Here is a 15,656-nt window from a genome sequence, read left to right as displayed (position 1 = left end):
GAGCTCTCCTCCGCATGGTGTAATATACATATTAACTCCCGTTTAACTTTTTAAAAATTTGTAATAAAATCATCAGGACATCATTTTTTTGTGTTTCTGTTGAGTAATTCTAAAGAATCCATAACGTGTATTTCCAGCCCAAATATATAAGATCTGGAGAGGGCGGGCGGCGGGGAAATTGGATTGGAAAGGGTTAAAGGTCCCCGTGAAAACAATAGGTGAGGCGGTCCGAGGGAACAACCAAAGAAAGAACATGGTGAGATTCCTTTTTTACCTCACACCGATGCTGTGAAGAAAAAAATAAATAAAAATCGCTAGTGTCAATGAATCAATCCAAAAGAATAGATTCCATATTTGTGCAAGTTTTTTGCACAACGCATAAAACTCACACAAGAATGTCACTGGTGTGAACAAGCCCCTAATACAATGTGTGAAATTCACTGTGATAATCTGCACAAAAATCTGCCACAAAGTCACGTGCGGATTTTGTCAAGAATTTACTAGCAGAAAATTTCCACAATGTGGTATCACCCCTAAGGCTGGGGTGATGCGGCAGATGTTTTCTTCATCCTCGCTGGAAATAATGAATTCCCTGCTGCACCTGTCACAGGTGTGTTCTTCATCCCCGCGGGGGACACGGCCACAGCGGACAGGTAAGTACATATATATAATTTGTTTTACAATAAAATGTTTGTTTTTCAGGGAAGGGCTTATATTTAAAGTTCTTCCCTGAAAAAAAGTTCGGTGCACCGGGAGACCATTGCCTTCAATTGAGCAGCCGACAGCAGCCGCAACTCCATTGAAAACAATCTGTGCATTCCCTATTGTGCACGCCTGTAAAGCACAGACATGTGAACACACCATAGAGAATGCATTGCTTGTGATAGACGCCTGTTTTTGTGCGCGTATGCACACACAAAAACACGCTCGTATGAAGCCACCTTTAACCCCGGGTTTAGGAGCTGCGTGCGCACTTTCCGCACAGAAATTCCACAGCAAATCCATCCCATGTGAACCCAGCCTTAGACTTACACACTTCTTCATCCTGCACTTTTGGGGATATTTTTTTGTTTTTTGACATACATTTTCAGATTGCATTTTTTTTGCTATGATTCCTGCCCAAGGGAACCTTCATACGAATGTATGTATGAAAACGCTTGTGCCATGATTTAAAACACTATGTAGCCTAATGAGTTCCATATAAGTTTTTTTTCCCTAAGAATTGCACGGGTATTGAGTGCGCATTTGTGCCCTTCCCATAGACTTCTCAGGGAACCTTTCGTGCACAAATGCACATAAAAATCGAGCATACTCTGTTTTTTGACACGAACATGTATCGGCTCGGTTTTCACGCTGAGCCGATACATGTTGTCTCTCTCTGCGGGGGGAGCCTGGAAGAGCCAGGAGCAGTGCTCTGAGCTCCCGCCTCCTCTCTGCCTCCTCTGCGCCCCTCTGCGCTATTTGCAATGAGGAGAGGCGGGATGGGGCCGGGCTAATTCTCGGAACTTAGCCCCGCTCCGTCCCGCCTCCTTTCAGTGCAAATAGTGCAGAGGGGCAGAGAGGAGGCAGAGAAGGGGCTGGAGCTCAGTTCCTGCTCCTGGCTCTTCCAGGTTTCCCCCCTGCAGAGAGAGACGACATATATCGGCTCGGCGTGAAAACCGAGCCGATATACGTTCGTGTGAATCCAGCCTAAAGCTGTAAATGAAGTCACCTTTTTGTACTTATTTCTTGTAACATTTGAAATGAATTTTCAAAATAAAAAAGGTTACTCTATTGGTCTATGTGAATTTTTTGATGGTAAACAACTTGTGATTTCCAAGTAAAACATTTTCCACATTCTGAACATGAAAATGGTTTCTCCCCTGTGTGAATTCTCTGATGTGCAACAAGATTTGCTTTGCTAGTAAAACATTTGCCACATTCTGAACATGAGAATGGCTTCACTCCTGTGTGAAGTCTCTGATGTCTGGTAAGCTTCAATTTTGCATTAAAACATTTCCCACATTCAGAACAGAAAAATGGCTCATCCCCTGTATGAATTCTCTGATGTTCAGCAAGATTTGTTTTCCTTGAAAAATATTTCCCACATTCTGAACATGAAAATGGCTTCTCTCCAGTGTGAATTCTCTGATGTGTAACAAGATCTAATTTCTTTGAAAAACACTCTCCACAATCTGAACATGAAAATGGCTTCTCCCCTGTGTGACTTCTCTGATGTGTAACAAGATATGCTTTGCTAGTAAAACACTTCCCACATTCTGAACAAGAAAATGCCTTTTCGCCTGTGTGAATTCGCTGATGTATAACCAGATTTGCTTTGATATTAAAACATTTGCCACATTCTGAACATGAAAATGGCTTCTCCCCTGTGTGAATTCTCTGATGTCTGGTAAGCTGCGATTTCACATTAAAACATTTCCCACATTGTAAACATGAAAATGGCTTCTCTCCTGTGTGAATTGTCTGATGTATAACAAGATTTGCTTTGACAGTAAAACACTTTCCACATTCTGAACATGAATACGGCTTCCCTCCTCTGTGAGCGCTTTGATGTTCTTGTCTTCTGTGACTTTTCTTCTGCTCATCAGTTACTGATGGATCAGAAGATGGGACCTGTATAAGAGGATCAGATGATGGATCTTTGCTGTGAAGGGCTGAGGGAATATTTGTGATAATGGCAGGTTCTTCATAAGTATCTTGTCTACTAATAACATCTATTTCAAAATCTGCAGATATCAGACGTCCCGCTGAGATCCCAGTACCATCATCTGCCAAGAATAAAGACGATTTTAGTATTTTTGAACATAAGTAAAAATGTTACTGATATATTAGAACATTTCTATATAAATTACAAGTTGCTTAGAATAATTCAATTAGACAATAATAAGCAATAATATCACAATCTAACAGTAGACTTCAGAGCGAGGACCAGTAGATCATGATGTTCAGGCCCTAATATTATGTTTTGCATGCACAACGGGGCCCAAACTGAAAGGAGCTGCTGGTGGCTTTAAGAACAGACATTTTGCTTGAAGGCATTTTAGGCCCTATTGCCCACTTGTAGAGCCTTTGAGCGGCCAAAACTATGGAGAAGCCCCACAAATGACCCTATTTTGAAAACTAGACCCCTTAATGAATTCATTTAGGGCTTTACTGCATATTTTGACTGCACAGTTTTTGAGTGAATCCAAGCAAAGCATAAAGAAAAAATTGTGATTTTCATTTTCTTGACAATTGTGTCATTTGAAAAACATTTTTTTGTACAGCACACATATAAATGAAGACTTTCAACCCAAAATGGACCCCTCTGTTTGTCTTGCCTCTAGAGACATACCCATTGGGGCAGTAATCTTATGTCCATATGCACAATTGGGCCCAAACCAAAAGGAGCATTAAACTTTCACGGTCTTAACTTTTAAGTGATCGCCATTATCCATTAGGTAGAGGCGGCCGAAGCTGGGGAAAGGTCCGCGGACAAGGATCCCATCGGGGGACATCGTCGCAGGCCTTAGGTAAGTAATTTCACCTTCCCTCACAGATCAGATCGGTGACAGGGAGGTGAAACTTTAACTTTTATTTACTTTTATGAGATACAATGGATAACGCCGATCACATGAACAAGGACCGGGTACCGTGACCCCCTGTGAAATCTCTAGGCTCGCAGCTACGTTTAATAGCCAGGTACAAGGAGATTTTAAATAACGCCAGCAATTCGCAGCTTTTATGCATGCATCTGCCATTTTGTGCAGAAGCCAGGGTAAGGTCCGCAGATAAATCCGGGGTCCTAGGTATGTAATTTCATCTCCCCTCATGGATATGATCTGTGAGGGAACATAAAACAAACTTTTTAAAATTTTTATTTACACTTTTTTACTTTTACATAGTCGTTGTTATTCATTGGATAACAGCGATCACGTGACTTGGAACCGTTTCCTGCTCTCAGCTACTTGTACTAGCCGGGAGCAGGGTATGTTTAAATTTCCTGGGTTTTCTAGCCCTATGTGTATGCAGATGACGTAATGACGCCTGGTGCATATGCATATTAAAGCCCAGCCAGCCAGGACTTAAAAACACTATGGGGTGGTCACTAAGAGGTTAATCTTTTCTGCTTGCAGTGAGATTCGTTATACGATAATGATGATCCGGCATCCAGGTTTCTTCCTTCCAGTCCCTGGAGAGAAGCATTCCTGACACTCATAGCACCAACCTTTCATCCTCCAAGGAATCTTCTGTTACCCGGGTCTATGTCTCCACAATCTGGATTCTAGGAGTTTAATAGCAGCTAATGGTTCCTTAGTAGAGATGAGCGAGCACCAAAATGCTTGGGTGCTCGTTACTCGGGACGAACTTTTCGCGATGCTCGAGGGTTCGTTTGGAATAACGAACCCCATTGAAGTCAATGGGCGACCCGAGCATTTTTGTATTTCGCCAATGCTCGCTAAGGTTTTCATGTGTGAAAATCTGGGCAATTCAAGAAAGTGATGGGAACGACACAGCAACGGATAGGGCAGGCGAGGGGCTACATGTTGGGCTGCATCTCAAGTTTACAGGTCCCACTATTAAGCCACAATAGCGGCAAGAGTGGGTGCCCCCCCTCCCAACAACTTTTACTTCTGAAAAGCCCTCATTAGCATGGCATACTTTAGCTAAGCACCACACTACCTCCAACAAAGCACAATCACTGCCTGCATGACACTCCGCTGCCACTTCTCCTGGGTTACATGCTGCCCAAACCCCCCCCCACGACCCAGTGTCCACAGCGCACACCAAACTGTGCCTGCCCAACCTTCAGCTGCCCTCATGCCACGCCACCCTCATGTCTATTTATAAGTGCGTCTGCCACAGGAAAAGCAGGCACACACTGCAGAGGGTTGGCATGGCTAGGCAGCGACCCCCCCATAAAAGGGGCGGGCCGATAGTCCACAATGCTGTACAGAGGCAATGAGAAATCCAATCCTGTGCCACCTCCATCTGGAGCTGCACACGTGGGCATAGCAATGGGGAACCTATGTGCCACACACTATTCATTCTGTCAAGGTGTCTGCACGCCCCAGTCAGACCGCGGTTTTTTATAAATAGTCACAGGCAGGTACAACTCCGCAATGGGAATTCCGTGTGCACCTACAGCATGGGTGGCTCCCTGGAACCCACCGGCGGTACATAAAAATATCCCATTGCATTGCCCAACACAGCTGAGGTAGTAGTGTCGTGCTTAATGCAGGTGGGCTTCGGCGCACACTGCATGCCCCAGTCAGACTGGGGTTCTTTAGAAGTGGACACATGTAGTTACAACTCCCTGTGGACCCACAGCATGGGTGGCTCCCTGGAACCCACCGGCGGTACATAAATATATCCCATTGCAGTGCCCATCACAGCTGAGGTAGTAATGTCATGTTTAATGCAGGTGGGCTTCGGCCCACACTGCATGCCCCAGTCAGACTGGGGTTCTTTAGAAGTGGACAGATGTAGGTTAAACTCCGTGTGCACCTACAGCATGGGTGGCTCCCTGGAACCCACCGGCGGTACATAAAAATATCCCATTGCAGTGCCCAACACAGCTGAGGCAGTAATGTTGTGCTTAATACAGGTGGGCTCCGGCCCACACTGCATGCCCCAGTCAGACTGGGGTTCTTTAGAAGTGGAAACAGATGCAGTTACAACTCCCTGTGGACCGACAGCATGGGTGGGTGCCAGGAAGCCACCGGCGGTACATAAAAATATCCCATTGCAGTGCCCAACACAGCTGAGGTAGTAATGTCGTGCTTAATGCAAGTGGGCTTCGGCCCACACTGCATGCCCCAGTCAGACTGGGGTTCTTTAGAAGTGGACAGATGTAGGTTAAACTCCGTGTGCACCTACAGCATGGGTGGCTCCCTGGAACCCACCGGTGGTACATAAATATATCCCATTGCAGTGCCCTACTCAGCAGAGCTAACGTCAGATACAATACAGGTGGGCTTTGGCCCACACTGCATGCCCCAGTCAGACTGGTAATATGTACCTTAACAGTATCCTCGTTGGTGGTAATGTGGTGGTGACTGCGGACCTAGTAACGCGGTTTTATGTAGTTGGTTTTCGGAATGTGGCCATGATTAAGTGGGCCGTGGCGGGGGGATGGATGGTGGTGGTGCTCTCTTGTAGTGTCGTTAAAGGTGAAATTCTTGGACTGCCACCAGACGGACCAATGCAAAGGTATTTGCCAAGAATGTTTTCATTGTTGGAGGAGGAGGGGGATGTTTTGGAGGCACTATGTGTCCTCTCCACGTGTCCGTGGTTATATGCACCTTAACAGTAACAGCGTTGGTGGGAAATGGCCTCGCCGCCATCATGTCTTTGTGAAGCCTCTGTTTCCACACCCCAGTGACATACCATTAGCTGCGGTATAGGCAGAGCCCCGAATTATTAACATTTCAGCGGTAGTATTAGGGACAGGCCCCACTAACATATCACTAGCAGCAGTATAGGGGGAGCGCAGTCTTAGTTCCATTTCAGTAGTAGTAGCACTCAAGACAGGCCCCAGTAACAATTCCGAAGCAGCAGTATAGGAGGAGCGCAGTCTTAGTTCCATTTCAGTAGTAGTAGCACTCAAGACAGGCCCCAGTAACAATTCCGAAGCAGCAGTATAGGAGGAGCGCAGTCTTAGTTCCATTTCAGTAATAGTAGCACTCAAGACAAGCCCCAGTAACAATTCCCATTGCAGCAGTTTAGGGAGATAACAGTCTCTTTCACATTTCAGTAGCTGCAGTATAGACAAGGCCCCAGTTACATTTATGTAGCAAAAGTGTAGGCCAACCCCACACACCTTTCTGTACCATGAGTGCAGGCGAAGAACATAGAAATTACAATGATTACACTGTAGTTGAGGGCCCAAAAAAACTGGTGTAGCAACAGTACTAATGTACCTCAGAAAAAATTGGCCATGCCCAACCAAGATGGCAGGTGAAACCCATTAATCGCTTTGGTTAATGTGGCTTAAGTGGTAACTAGGCCTGGAGGCAGCCCAGTTTAACGAAAAATTGGTTCAAGTTAAAGTTTCATCGCTTGTAAGAGCATTGAAATGTATAAAAATTGTTTGGAAAAATTATATGAGTCAGCCTTGTGGCCCAAAGAAAAATTGCCCGTTCTGCGTGATTACGTGAGGTTTCAGGAGGAGGAGCAGGAGGAGGAGGAGGAATATTATACACAGATTCATGAAGCAGAAATGTCACCGTTTTGGATGGTGATACAGAACGATGCTTCCATCCGCGGGTGCAGCCTACGTATTGCTTAGGTATCGCTGCTGTCCGCTGGTGGAGAAGAGAAGTCTGGGGAAACCCAGGCTTTGTTCATCTTGATGAGTGTAAGCCTGTCGGCACTGTCGGTTGACAGGCGTGTACGCTTATCTGTGATGATTCCCCCAGCCGCACTAAACACCCTCTCTGACAAGACGCTAGCCGCAGGACAAGCAAGCACCTCCAGGGCATACAGCGCGAGTTCAGGCCACGTGTCCAGCTTCGACACCCAGTAGTTGTAGGGGGCAGAGGCGTCACGGAGGATGGTCGTGCGATCGGCTATGTACTCCCTCACCATCCTTTTACAGTGCTCCCGCCGACTCAGCCTTGACTGGGGAGCGGTGACACAGTCTTGATGGGGAGCCATAAAGCTGTCCAGGGCCTTAAAGAGTGTTGCACTGCCTGTGCTGAACATGCTGCTCGATCTCCGCACCTCCCCTGCTACCTGGCCCTCGGAACTGCGGCTTCTGCCACTAGCGCTGTCGGAGGGGAATTTTACCATCAGCTTGTCCGCCAGGGTCCTGTGGTATAGCAACACTCTCGAACCCCTTTCCTCTTCGGGAATGAGAGTGGAAAGGTTCTCCTTATACCGTGGGTCGAGCAGTGTGTACACCCAGTAATCCGTAGTGGCCAGAATGCATGCAACACGAGGGTCACGAGAAAGGCATCCTAACATGAAGTCAGCCATGTGTGCCAGGGTACCTGTATGCAACACATGGCTGTCTTCACTAGGAAGATCACTTACAGGATCCTCCTCCTCCGCCTCCTCCTCCGTCTCCTCCTCCGCCTCCTCCTCCGCCTCCTCCTCCTCAGGCCATACACGCTGAAAGGATGACAGGCAAGCAGCATGGGTACCGTCAGCAGTGGGCCAAGCTGTCTCTTCTCCCTCCTCATCCTCCTCATGCTCCTCCTCCTCCTCAACGCGCTGAGATATAGACAGGAGGGTGCTCTGACTATCCAGCGACATACTGTCTTCCCCCGCCTCCGTTTCCGAGCGCAAAGCATTTGCCTTTATGCTTTGCAGGGAACTTCTCAAGAGGCATAGCAGAGGAATGGTGACGCTAATGATTGCAGCATCGCCGCTCACCACCTGGGTAGACTCCTCAAACTTTCCAAGGACCTGGCAGATGTCTGCCAACCAGGCTCACTCTTCTGAAAATAATTGAGGAGGCTGACTCCCACTGCGCCGCCCATGTTGGAGTTGGTATTCCACTATAGCTCTACGCTGCTCATAGAGCCTGGCCAACATGTGGAGCGTAGAGTTCCACCGTGTGGGCACGTCGCACAGCAGTCGATGCACTGGCAGATTAAACCGATGTTGCAGTGTCCGCAGGGTGGCAGCGTCCGTGTGGGACTTGCGGAAATGTGCGCAGAGCCGGCGCACCTTTACGAGCAGGTCTGACAAGCGTGGGTAACTTTTCAGAAAGCGCTGAACCACCAAATTAAAGACGTGGGCCAGGCATGGCACGTACGTGAGGCTGCCGAGCTGCAGAGCCGCCACCAGGTTACGGCCGTTGTCACACACGACCATGCCCGGTTGGAGGCTCAGCGGCGCAAGCCAACGGTCGGTCTGCTCTGTTAGACCCCGCAGCAGTTCGTGGGCCGTGTGCCTCTTCTCTCCTAAGCTGAGTAGTTTCAGCACGGCCTGCTGATGCTTGCCCACCGCTGTGCTACCACGCCGCGCGACACCGACTGCTGGCGACGTCCTGCTGCTGCTGACACATCTAGATTGTGAGACAGAGGTTGAGGAGGAGGAGGAGGGTGCTTTAGTGGAGGAAGCATACACCGCCGAACATACCAGCACCGAGCTGGGGCCCGCAATTCTGGGGGTGGGTAGGACGTGAGCGGTCCCAGGCTCTGACTCTGTCCCAGCCTCCACTAAATTCACCCAATGTGCCGTCAGGGAGATGTAGTGGCCCTGCCCGCCTGTGCTTGTCCACGTGTCCGTTGTTAAGTGGACCTTGCCACTAACCGCATTGGTGAGGGCGCGTACAATGTTGCGGGAGACGTGGTCGTGCAGGGCTGGGATGGCACATCGGGAAAAGTAGTGGCGACTGGGAACTGAGTAGCGCGGGGCCGCCGCCATCATACTTTTGAAGGACTCCGTTTCCACAACCCTATACGGCAGCATCTCAAGGCTGATAAATTTCGCTATGTGGACGGTTAACGCTTGAGCGTGCGGGTGCGTGGCGGCGTACTTGCGCTTGCGCTCAAAGACTTGCACTAGCGAGGACTGGACGGTGCGGTGCAAGACATTGCTGGATGGGGCCGAGGACACCGGAGGTGAGGGTGTGGGTGCAGGCCAGGAGACGGTAGTGCCTGTGTCCTCAGAGGGGGGTTGGATCTCAGTGGCAGGTTGGGGCACAGGGGGAGAGGCAGCGGTGCAAACCGGAGGCGGTGAACGGCCTTCGTCCCACCTTGTGGGGTGCTTGGCCATCATATGCCTGTGCATGCTGGTGGTGGTGAGGCTGGTGGTGGTGGCTCCCCGTCTGATCTTGGCGCGACAAACCTTGAACACCACAGTGTCTCATCGTCATCGTCCTCCTCACCCACTGAAAGGTCTTGAGACAGTTGCCGGAAGTCCCCAGCCTCATCCCCCGGACCCCGGGAACTTTCCAATGGTTGGGCATCAGTGACGATAAACTCCTCTGGTGGGAGAGGAACCACTGCTGCCCAATCTGAGCAGGGGCCCGAGAACAGCTCCTGGGAGTGTTCCCGCTCCTGAGCATGTGTCATTGTAGTGGAGGGAGGAGGCTGGGAGGAAGGAGGAGCAGCAGCCAGAGGATTCGGATTTGCAGCACTGGACGGCGCAGAACTGTGGGTGGATGATAGCTTGCTCGAAGCACTTTCTGCCATCCACGACAGGACCTGCTCACACTGCTCATTTTCTAATAAAGGTCTCCCGCGTGGACCCATTAATTGGGCGATGAATGTGGGGACGCCAGAAACATGCCTCTCTCCTAATCGCGCAGCAGTCGGCTGCGATACACCTTGATCAGGAGCTCGGCCTGTGCCCACACCCTCACTTGGGCCTACGCGTCCTCGGCCGCGTCCACGTCCTCTAGGCCTACCCCTACCCCTCAGCATGCTGTATTACCAGTGATTTCCCAGCCGGGAAATAAATTGGCGCAAGCCTGCAGGCCAAATAGAATGTTTCCCTTTTTTTTTTAAAGGGACGGCCCACTGACTATATTCAATCAGATTAGAAATGTGTTCCACAGAACTGCAGTGTTATATGAAGTGCAGCAGAGCGGTGATTTTTCCCAGGCAGGAAATAAATTGGCGCAAGCCTGCTGTTAAATGTAGCTGGCTGCGTATGATTTCTTTACGTTCTCCACCCACCACACACGTACCCAGAACGCTGAGGACTGTCAGAGGCAGGCCAAATAGAATGTTTCCCTTTTTTTTTTTTTTAAAGGGAAGGCCCACTGACTATATTCAATCAGATTAGAAATGTGTTCCACAGAACTGCAGTGTTATATGAAGTGCAGCAGAGCGGTGATTTTTCCCAGGCAGGAAATAAATTGGCGCAAGCCTGCTGTTAAACGTAGCTGGCTGCGTATGATTTCTTTACGTTCTCCACCCACCACACACGTACCCAGAACGCTGAGGACTGTCAGAGGCAGGCCAAATAGAATGTTTCCCTTTTTTTTTTTAAAGGGAAGGCACACTGACTATATTCAATCAATAACAAATGTGTTCCACAGAACTGCAGTGTTATATGAAGTGCAGCAGAGCGGTGATTTTTCCCAGGCAGGAAATAAATTGGCGCAAGCCTGCTGTTAAACGTAGCTTGCTGCGTATGATTTCTTTACGTTCTCCACCCACCACACACGTACCCAGAACGCTGAGGACTGTCAGAGGCAGGCCAAATAGAATGTTTCCCTTTTTTTTTAAAGGGAAGGCCCACTGACTATATTCAATCAATAATATATGTCTTCTGGCCCTGCCTACACAATTCTGTCCCTGTAGTATTACTGCAGGGCGCAATGCTCTGCACAGCCGATTTTGAAAAAAAAAAAATGCAACACTGCTAACAGCAGCCTGCACAGTACTGCACACGGTTAAATGTGTCCCTAAGAAGGACCGTTGGGGTTCTTGAAGCCTACACTCACTCCTAACACTCTCCCTGCCTAACCACCACTTCTGTCCCTGTAGTATTACTGCAGGGCGCAATGCTCTGCACAGCCGATTTTGAAAAAAAAAAAAAAAGGGCAACACTGCTAACAGCAGCCTCCACACTACTGCACACGGATAGATGTGGCCCTAAGAAGGACCGTTGGGGTTCTTGAAGCCTACACTCACTCCTAACACTCTCCCTACAGCAGCTCCCACACAACAGCACTTTCCCTCAGCTAACTCACAAGGCATCTGAGGCGAGCCGCGGGAGGGGCCGACTTTTATACTCAGGTGACATCTGATCTCCCCAGCCACTCACAGCAGGGGGGTGGTATAGGGCTTGAACGTCACAGGGGGAAGTTGTAATGCCTTCCCTGTCTTTCAATTGGCCAGAAAAGCGCGCTAACGTCTCAGAGATGAAAGTGAAAGTAACTCGAACACCGCGTGGTGCTCGTTAAGAGTAACGAGCATCCCGAACACCCTAATATTCACCCGAGCATCAAGCTCGGACGAGTACGTTCGCTCATCTCTATTCCTTAGTTCTAAAATTGGGAGGATACTCTCCTCTTAATAGTACTGACAGCAAACGATGACGGAATCGGCCTCGTTCACATAGATATATTATATATCCCGACTACAGATGGATTTTACACCCATATTATAGATGCTCTGAAATCCCAGAGCTTATAAATCTACATAGCTATCTGCAGCCACTGACCAAGGAGAATCTGTGACTCCTCTCTGCTGTATTTAATGGTTACTACTCACCTGGGCGGTTACCTGTAGGAATCTCCTCTTTACACCACTGATCGCCCCTCACATTTGTCTCTGTAGTATTAATATTGGTCAGATCTTCATCCTGATACAAAAGCTGTGAGACAAATATTGTAAAAGTCAGCAGACGGTTGGAGAAGTCGTGTGGAAGGTTTCACATGACCAGAAAAGATCATTAATCATCATTATAACTAGAGATGAGCGAGCATTGTCCTTAGCGAGTATCTCCCTGCTCGGAAGCAAAGGTTCAGCTGCCAGGTGACAGGTGAGTTGCGGCCATGAGCAGGGGGGAGAGAGGGAAAGAGAGATCTCCCCTCAGTTCCTCCCCGCTCTCCCCCGTCCGCCGCCGGCAGCCGAATCTTTGCTCCCGAGCGGGTAGGTACTCGCTAAGGGCAATGCTCGATCGATCGAGCAATTGCCCTTAGCGACTATGCTCGCTCATCTCTAATTATAACCCAAAATGACCTGACAGAAGTAGTTATCTGAGCCACATAACTGCAGGTCTAGTAGCTGGATATAGACATTAGATGGTGGCTCAATGACCCCTTGGGAACCTCATACACATGTATATCCAGCATGGCTAGACACGCTGCACATTGTCCCAATGGAGGAGATCAGCGTCTATCAGACACATCTGTTTGTCTCGGGGGACATAAAGGAGCAGATAGATATAAATCCAACCTGCTATTCCTTATTCCCACCAGCAGTCTCCACTACCAGAAAACTGGGAGAAGATCCCGACAACATGTAATGTCTCTGGTCAGCGGTAATCCTGCCATCTCCACCGGCCTCATCACACAAGTAGAAGACATCTAATAAGACTGAAGACAAGAGCTTCACAGCCTTCTACAGATCAGCGGGACATCTCCATCTACCTGGTGGTCCTGTGGAAGAAGAAGACGGTGAGATCTCTCTGGTGGGCTTCTCTTACTGGATGGAACTGGAGGAAACAGACAGACACTGAAGTCATTCTTTAATACAGATAATAAAGTCCCCGTGTATTTAGTCCTGTCTATTACCTGGTGATGGGAGCGGCTGGCGGGTCTCCATCATGGCCTCCTCGTACAGAACCTTGTGTCCTTCTAAATACTCCCACTCCTCCATGGAGAAATAGACAGCGACATCCTGACACCTTATAGGAACCTGACAACACAATATACAGTCATCACCCAGAAGCCTCTAGTGCTGTACTGTATAATGTCCCAGCATTTCCTGCAGCGTCACCTCTCCAGTCAGCAGCTCAATCATCTTGTTGGCGAGTTCTAGAATCTTCTGTACATTAATGTCCTCATGTATCAGGGGGTGAAGTGGGGGCCCTGTCATTGGACTCAAGTTCCTTCCCCATCCATCACATACGGGGGCCCAGCAGCCATTACTAGAGGTCTTCTTCACTACTGTGTAATTCTGTATATGGGGAGACAGTAATAAATATCACCACAGACATTTCCAGAGTCCATCACCTCTCCAGTGACATCATCTGTTATTACCATAGATAAGAATGATGTAATGTGACATCATCAGAATCTCTCACCTCTCCAGTAAGATGGAAGATTACTTCTAGGGTAAGATTTAATATACTCTCCGACATCTTGTTCCTTTCCTTCTCCATCCTTGATTGGTCAATCAATGAAATTGTTATACAGAAGATAATTACTATATTGTAGGACCTGATAGGAAAGAAGATTAATTAAAATAAAAACCACAGAGATCAAAAAGAATTAACATTTACTGGAGAGAATAGGAGCTCACTCCTATTAAGTCAAGCAAAACCATATATCCCCACGTCATCCTGCCATCTGACAGCCATATATCCCCACGTCATCTTATCACCTCACAGCCAGATATCCCCACGTCATCCTGTCACCTCACAGCTATATATCCCCAGTCATCCTGTCACCTCACAGATATATATCCTCATGTCATTCTGTCACCTCACAGCCATATATCCCCAAGTCATCCTGGGGATACACAGTATTTGTAAACCAGGGCAATCATGAATCCCGGAAAGCTATCACTTGCTTCAACTGTGGCAAACAGGGCCACAAGCGTAGACAATGTAGGGCACCTCCTAAGTCTCAGAATGGACAGTCTAAAACCAGAACGTCCTCCTCTGACCATTAGGAAACAGGTAATCTGCCCTTTGCAAGTAAGCAAATCCAGAAGAAGCCCAGTACCTATTGTCTCTGACTGTAGGTTTATAAGGTCCTCTCCCCTTTTTGGTAGACACTAGAGCAGCCACTAGTGTAATACACAGACATGTCAAAGAGAGTGACGTCAGTAAGCAAAACCTTTCATGTGTAGGTGTAGATGGAACACCAAAAGATACTCCTTTGTCTAAACCCATGGAAGTGAAGTTTACACTCAACCATTCTCTGATTACCCGATTGTTGGGTCAGTTAAAATCACGGGTCAGTTAACATAGAAAGAAATCTGTATACTAGCTGCATTTTGTCAGTCTTCAGAAACCCCTATAGCCGTATGCACACATTTGTTGTCAGAGGAGGAGTTGGAACAATGCTTACAAGTAGTTCTAGCCCCACCTTTGGAGTGAGGGAACAACGAATATAGGCAGACTAGCAGTATTCCAGTTCAGGTCAGGTTGAAACCAAGAGTCCCATTGCCATGTATTTCTCTATCCCTCTGTATAAAAGACAGCAGGTATTTGTTTGCTTTTACACACATAGGCAAACAATATACCTGGGTTCTGATGCCACATGGAACTCAGAATCCACCCTACCTGTTCTCACAGCTCATGGGTCAAGTGTTGGAAGGCTGGCAACCTGAATCACAGGCTGTTTTGTTACAATACGTTGATGACCTTTTGCTTTGTGCTCCAGACAAAGCTACATGCGTAGAAACTTCAATTTCTCTGCTCCGATTCCTGGATGTAAGGCGTCAAAGAAGAAGCTTCAATTCTGATGTTCATCTGTGACTTTTCTTGGACATTGTCTCACGTCAGAAGCTCATCATCTCACCCAGGACCGTAAATCTGCCATTATGAACATTAAGGTAGCGGCTTCTGACTGTAAACTACATACCTTTCTAGGACTTGTTTCTTATTGTAGACCATGGATTGTGAATGCCTTGCAGCTGATGTAGCTTAAAGCAGCCATCTTGGTGGCCCCAGCCTTGGGCCTGCCCAACTACGGCAAACCATTCAGGCTCTACTGCCATGAGAACAATGGACACGCAGCAGCAGTCCTCACACAGCAGCACGGAGGGCACCAACGACCTGTAGCTTACTACTCCAGTAGGTTAGACCCCATCGCCAGAGGATCACCTTCCTGTCTACGAGCAGTAGCAGCAGTCTCCAGGATGTTGGACAAGTCAGTGGACCTAGTTTTGGATCATGAGGTACAAGTGTTAGCACCACATGACATCTCTTTCATTCTAACACAGGTTCAGCCTAAGCATTTGTCTGTAGTCCGTCATCTGAGACTCCAATGTGCCTTCCTGCCAACGTCACCATCACCCACCATCAGACTTTGAATC

The 15,656-nt window shown here is 48.1% G+C and overlaps 1 protein-coding gene across 1 annotated transcript in view; it reads right to left on the bottom strand.

Moving 5' to 3' along the window:
- Positions 1–1,680: 1,680 nt before the first annotated feature.
- The window catches only part of LOC136628732 (zinc finger protein 850-like), a 138,064-nt gene continuing 124,088 nt past the window's right edge, over positions 1,681–15,656 (bottom strand). Inside the window, exon 7 of the mRNA XM_066604833.1 lies at positions 1,681–2,450. Coding sequence (XP_066460930.1) covers positions 1,771–2,450 — 680 coding nt within the window. The 3' untranslated portion in view covers positions 1,681–1,770. The remainder of the gene's footprint in view (positions 2,451–15,656) is intronic.

This window comes from Eleutherodactylus coqui, chromosome 5 (genome assembly GCF_035609145.1).
Source record: "Eleutherodactylus coqui strain aEleCoq1 chromosome 5, aEleCoq1.hap1, whole genome shotgun sequence".
NCBI classification, from domain to species: domain Eukaryota; kingdom Metazoa; phylum Chordata; class Amphibia; order Anura; family Eleutherodactylidae; genus Eleutherodactylus; species Eleutherodactylus coqui.
The sequence above is the reverse complement of the archived record's forward strand: the minus strand, read 5'-3'. Positions and strand labels throughout refer to the sequence as shown.